A 6,186-nucleotide genomic window follows, 5' to 3' on the forward strand; every position below is an offset into this window, starting at 1 on the left:
TATGGCAGGACAGGAACCAAAATTCAAGTTTTGAACAGCCTGCACAGGAGCGTGCTCTGAGCCTTTACTGCAAGTTATCCAACACCAAACCCAGAAACGGAGTCAAAGGCAGCGGGGGACTCACCCTTCCTCACACGCATGGCTCACGGTTGACCCAAAAAGGCGATCAGTCAGAACAGTAACTCTGCCGTTCTTTGGTGCTTCAGGGTATTTGCATTGCTTCCCTGGGAAAGAACAAGGCTGAGTTTAAACTCCTCTCTTGCAGTTTTGTAATGCAGTATGAGAAGGCATCTTTAGGATTTGTCCACATTCAGACATGGTTTTAAAAAACATGGTTTTTTAAAGACCAATAGCTGCCCAAACTATGTGACTAGTAAAGCCATGTATGAACTGTTTTTTAAAGAAATGCTTTAAGAAACCCACAAGTATCACTTAGACAGTTTTCAACGACCAACACCAAATTGATCAAGCTATTCACTTTTACAGAACGCTAGCGCTTCAGACCACGTCTGGTTTTGGAGGCATTTCAGTGTTTGGGGTACTCCGGGCTGTCTCATGTATCCAGGCTGACAGCTGTATCGCACGGTGTCCCCAGCTGCAAACTCCGTCAGATTTCTGTATTCCTCAGTTAGCTCGGCAAAGGTTAAATGTGGGGGTGCGCCACAGCCAGCTGTCAGGAAAGAAAACACAGGCAGAAATAGGAATATCAACTACATAGGGCTTTTAAAAAAATGTATATTGGGAATGTATAGATAAATGTTTACAAGCTGACAACAAAAAGACTGAAGGAATCAAAATTTTGGAAAAAGCAAGGGAAAGGATGAGTCCTACAAGCTTTCTGTGGCAGAAATTCCCAGACTATCCATAACGCCCATCTCAGAAGCCCAATGCACCTGCACACCGAGGAACAGGGAGGCTCCAGTTTCCAGACTCGGTGCAGAAAATCGATGCCTTTCCCAGGAGGCTGTAGCCAGGGTAGCAGCTGTAATTCACAACCATCCCAGCGGTGAAAATGTCCACATCCTGGCTGCTGTGATTTCCTTTGTCAATATTTGGAGGTGAAGGACATTGCAGCACTAAAGAGAGGACAAAGCAAAATGGAAGAAGGGCATGGACAGGGTAACACGCAGGAAGGATGCAGGCACAAAGCCACCAAGATTGGCTTTCACCTCACTGGAAGTGGAAAGCAGCAGAGCACGGGCTGGGGGAGAGGCTGCTAGAGCTGGGTGTTCCCCCATTGGTTTTGTGAGGTCAAAATTCAGGAAAGCTGTGACCACGATGGTCTCCCTTTCCACAGTGTGGAAAGAGCATTCACAGCTCACCTTCACAGTGGGGGTGAGGGATGCTCCAGGTGCCATTGTCCGTGCAGTGCACAGCTGTTTCTCCAATAAGAGAGTAGCCGGGGTCACAGCTGTAATTCACTGTCATTCCCAGGATGAACTCTGTCACATCCTCACCATCATGCCGGCCGTGGTCAATCACCAATGGGGAGGGACACAGCTGCCCTGTGGGGAAGGAAATCTTCACTGAGCACAGCTTTTGGGTTTTCTGTTTTTTTTTCCCAAGTAAGCACTAGAAAACTGAGTCTTTTAAGTACGAGTGTGTGGATTTTGCATTTTCTCCCCTTTTTTTCCCCTTTGTATCACCAGCATATCCACGAGTGATAAAGGTGGTGAACACACCTTCACACCAAGGCGCAGGGAGGCTCCAGGCTCCAGAAGAAGTACAATTGAGCTCTGCCTCTCCAACCAGAACATAGCCAGGATCGCAGGTGTAGCTCACAGACATGCCGCTGGTGAAAACGACTGTGGTGTGGCCGCTGTGTGTCCCATTGGCAATGGCTGGAGGCTGAGGGCACTGCGACACTGCGGGAAGAGGGAAAAACCATTCTCATATCAGTAGAGAGAAAAAGAAGAAGTATGGGACAGTGAGTGATGTGGTGCAGAGGAACACGGCAGCTGAGCATCCACTGCTCTGCAGCACAAACCTGCCTACACCCTGCCCTGCCCACAGCCTTGCCAGCAGGGACAGATCTAAGCGTCCTCCTGCTGCACCCCCATGTGCCCACGCTCACCTGGCTCGCAGGTGGGGACAGCGGGGACCCAGCGGCCATCGGGCTGGCACTTGGCTTCATGGCTGCCCCACAGCACGTAGCCAAGGTGACACTGGAAGGTGACGTTGGCCCCAGGATGGTACACAGTGCTCTGTCCTGCGGCCATGTCTCCATTCTGGATGGTGGGGCTTGTGCAGGTGATCTCTGAAAGTGAAAAGCAGCAGAGCATGGGCTGGGGCAGCAGCTGCCAGAGATGGGGGGTGGTTTTGTAAGGTTACAATTCAGGAAAGCTGTGTGACCACGACAGTCTCCTTTTCCACACTGGGCAAGAGCATTCACAGCTCACCTTCACACCGTGGGTAAGGGATGCTCCAGGTTCCAGATGTCAAACAAGAAACTGTTGTTTTCCCAGTGAGGACGTACCCCGGGTCACATGAATACTTCACCGACATTCCAGGGATAAACACTTTCACATCCTTGCTTGCATGCTGGCCATTTTTGATATTTGGAGGGGAAGGACACTGTAGCACTACAAGGAAAGGAAAAAAATCATAACTGGTGAAGAGCAGGTACCACAAACACCCGTTGTCCACCTTCCAGATGCACCCATATGGTGGTTCAGAAGAAATCAGGTACCACCCCCCCGCCTCACTGACACTTACTCTTTTCACAGATGGGGACAGGAGGGTCCCATGTGCCCCCAAACTGGCACCGAGACTCTTGAGAACCCTTCAAGGCGTAACCGAAATTGCATTCGAAGATGACAGTGTCTGCGAGTCTGTGTACGGTTTCCAGCCCAGTCATTTTCCCATTCTCAATCTCAGGTCTTTTGCAGCCGATTGCTGGAAGTGAAGAGCATGAGGCATCACTGGGATGTGAAGCCCACCCTGGGTGTGGAAGGCACTGACCAGGGGCAGTACCTGCTGTCAAACCTTGCCATCCCTATCATGGGAATGTGAACATTATTGACTCTTATTCTTACACAAAATATGATTATTCACTTGTAATGTGTCTTTGGGGGCCAGAAAGGGAAACCTGCAGGGGCAAATGGAGCTGATCCTGCCTGTGGGACCTTTGGCTTCTGCCTCTCACTGGAAATTTGGTCTGCAGCAATGAGGCCAAGAGCCAAGAGGGAAGAAAGGAGCCACAGGATCACAGGGGTTGGAAGGGGCCTCTGGGCATCTCCAGTCCAACCCCCTGCTAAAGCAGGCTCACCTGGAGCAGGTTGCACAGGATCACATCCAGGTGGGTTTTGAATATCTCCAGTCAGAGAAAGATAAAAGCAGCCAACACAAACACACCTTCACATCGAGGCCGAGGTCGGCTCCACGTCCCCGCGGGAGTGCAGCTAATGGAGGCGTTCCCGATGAGGAGGTAACCATCGCTGCAGGTGTAGAGCACAGCTGAGCCGGCGGGGTGTGAGTCCGAGGACTGGCTGCTGTGCTTCCCATTGGCGATGCCTGGAGGAGGTGGACACCTCACTTCTGTGAAGGAGATGGAAAGGCAGATGAGAAATACAGACAGGGCAAGGAAAAAAAATATGAAAAGCAAGCCATGGACATTCATTCTGCCCCTCACAACCATCTCTTGCCGTCGGGGATGAACACTTGTGCACCACAGACCCCTACCTCCGCAGCGTGGCGGCTGCCCGCTCCACACACCGTGCTCCCCGTCCACTGTGGTGCAGGAGATGGAGGGGTCTCCAGCCAGTGGGTGGCCGGGGTCGCAGCTGTAGGTGACCATGTCCGCGTAGGAGAAGACGGCCTGTGAGTGCCCACTGTGTCTCCCGTGGGGGATGTCTGGTGGTGGATCACAGGTGATACCTGCAGGCACATATTAGGTGGCCTTTAGCATCAGTGCTGCAGCAGCACACAAGATCTCCAGGACCCACATGGTTCCCAGGAGGGGAACCAACAAGGATGAACCTGTCTCAGTGGTGATGCTCTCTGGATACCATGATTCAAATTATCCAGACACAAACCTTGTATGGAAAAAAAAAAATCATATGCAGGAAGGAATACATTTTCAGAAACATCCGAACCAAAACAAAATGAAAAGAAACATGAAAGATTTTACACATACAGTGCATTGAAAATCTTTGGCAATAAAATTTTTGTCTTGAAAGATGTGCCACTGCCTCTTGCAAGCCATCTCCAAGGACCTTTTGTCATGGCCTACTTACGCTGGCAGACAGGAGCATCTCCACTCCATGAGACACGCGTGCCAGAGACCTCGCACGTTCTCTGAGAGCCTCCAATCAACATGAACCTGGAGTCACACAGAAGGATGTATTATTTTACATCAGAAGACTTGAGATTTCTTTACAACCCTCATAAATGGCATACGGTGACTTGGGAACTACATTCCTTCATGTAAAGCTAAAAATCTGATTTACTTTCACTTGGCAGCTGAATTCAGGTAGCAAGACTCACCCTTTGTCACAAGTGTAGTTCACTTTGGACCCAAAGAGAAGGTTGGTCAGGACAACAGCTCTGCCGTTCTCTGGATCCCTGGGGTTAGCACACTGTTTCCCTGGGAGGGAACATCAGCCACCATCAGCCCTCAGCTGCCCGCTCACATCCCACCCAGTGATGCTGGCACAAAGCAGACCACATAAAGAAACCCCTAAAGCCAGAAAAATGGGAAAACCCAGCCAAACTTGAGGTTTTTGAGCAGGACGTACTTTTACAGAACTCCAGCAGTGCAGTCCATGTCCGATTCCTGAGGCACGTAATGGTCCGTGGCACCCCCGGGTGCGGGGCGTACCCGGGCCGGCACACATACTCCACCGTCCTGCCCACGGGAAAGGCCGTCTGGTCACCGTATGGCTCCTTCGGCTCAGCAAATGCCAGCCTGGCCGGGGCACTGCAGCCAGCTACCAAGACAAATAACCCAGCCCAGTTGTTAAAGGAGTCAAAAAGCAGCAGGTGTGGGGAAGGCTGACATCCAGAGCACTGTTTGGACACTTGCCCTGCTCGCAAACTGGCACGGGTGGCTCCCAGGTGTTGTTCAGTTGGCACTGTACCATTTTGGGGCCATGTAGCTCATAGCCTGGCTCGCACTCGAAGGTGACCGTGTCCTTGTGTGTGTAGGCAGTCCTGGGAGACACTATTCTCCCGTTCGGGACCCGTGGGACGGGACATCTTGCCTCTGGAAAAGAAGTGCAGATCCTCAAAATAACCACTGGGCAGAGCTGTGCAGCTGCGAAGCTGCTTAGAATTGCAATGCCTTTTAAGACACAAAATTAAAGATAATTTTCTCATAGATGATGTACTGCCTGCATCCAGCAATGTCAGACACTGAGAAAGATCCCCAGGCTAAGAGGTGATGCTGGGGGTGCTGCTGGTCCTCCAGCCTCCTCTGCTTAGTCTCAGCTGTAAAACCAGCCCATGCAAACCCTGCCCTAGCAGGCACTAGGGCAAGAAACGCAGTCATCTGGAGGTTTCCTTGTCTCCCCGAATATGAAGCAGTAGGACTGGGAGGATTACACATGAATGTTTGCAGGTGCATGCACAACCTTACCTCCGCAGTGTGGCGGGGGCCCGCTCCAGACCCCATTCCTCCCATCCCGGGTGGTGCAGTGGATGGAGGGCTCGCCCTGGAGCGGGTACCCGGGGTCACAGGTGTATGTGACAGAGGTGCCGTAGTGGAAGTCATCCAGCAGCCTGCCTGTGTGCTTCCCGTTGGGAATGTCCGGAGGCGGCTCGCAAGGGATACCTGTGGGGGTGCAGAACAAGGCTACTAAATTCTAAATTCTCCATCTGAAGGAATTTCCCATGAAATTTCCTGTCAGAGATTTCTTTGGGAAGATTTGGCAGTCTCTGCTGGAACATATTTACCGGATCCATGCAGACTCCCCAGAGCTCTAAGCTACTTACGCTGACAAGTGGGAATGTCACCACTCCACGCAACACGTCCACCAAAAATCTCACAGCGTCGGCTGGGTTGTCCAATTAACCTGTGCCTGGTGTTAAAAGGGTTGAACATTCATTCCATGTCATTTCAGTGCGAGTTATTGCCTCCTCCTCCTCCTCACCACCCTGGACAGTGCGATCAGCCCTAAAGAAATTCCCTTCCTTGCTCTTCCTGACCAATTTCACAGTATATCTGTGTATACATGAGATAGGGAACAC

General features: G+C 51.3%; 1 protein-coding gene across 1 annotated transcript in view; it reads right to left on the reverse strand.

The window, feature by feature from the left end:
* Nucleotides 1-5,770, reverse strand: part of CR2 (complement component (3d/Epstein Barr virus) receptor 2) — a gene marked incomplete at both ends in the record, with an annotated part of 10,857 nt that extends 5,087 nt beyond the window's left edge. The window contains 11 exons of the mRNA XM_010194832.1: nucleotides 1,323-1,505; nucleotides 1,728-1,865; nucleotides 2,075-2,257; nucleotides 2,716-2,895; nucleotides 3,355-3,537; nucleotides 3,682-3,876; nucleotides 4,236-4,321; nucleotides 4,486-4,585; nucleotides 4,737-4,928; nucleotides 5,009-5,203; nucleotides 5,576-5,770. Of these exons, the coding sequence (XP_010193134.1) occupies nucleotides 1,323-1,505; nucleotides 1,728-1,865; nucleotides 2,075-2,257; nucleotides 2,716-2,895; nucleotides 3,355-3,537; nucleotides 3,682-3,876; nucleotides 4,236-4,321; nucleotides 4,486-4,585; nucleotides 4,737-4,928; nucleotides 5,009-5,203; nucleotides 5,576-5,770 (1,830 nt within the window). The remainder of the gene's footprint in view (nucleotides 1-1,322; nucleotides 1,506-1,727; nucleotides 1,866-2,074; nucleotides 2,258-2,715; nucleotides 2,896-3,354; nucleotides 3,538-3,681; nucleotides 3,877-4,235; nucleotides 4,322-4,485; nucleotides 4,586-4,736; nucleotides 4,929-5,008; nucleotides 5,204-5,575) is intronic.
* Nucleotides 5,771-6,186: the final 416 nt, after the last annotated feature.

The sequence above is a fragment of the Mesitornis unicolor genome, unplaced genomic scaffold (genome assembly GCF_000695765.1).
Source record: "Mesitornis unicolor isolate BGI_N332 unplaced genomic scaffold, ASM69576v1 scaffold20471, whole genome shotgun sequence".
Taxonomy (NCBI): domain Eukaryota; kingdom Metazoa; phylum Chordata; class Aves; order Mesitornithiformes; family Mesitornithidae; genus Mesitornis; species Mesitornis unicolor.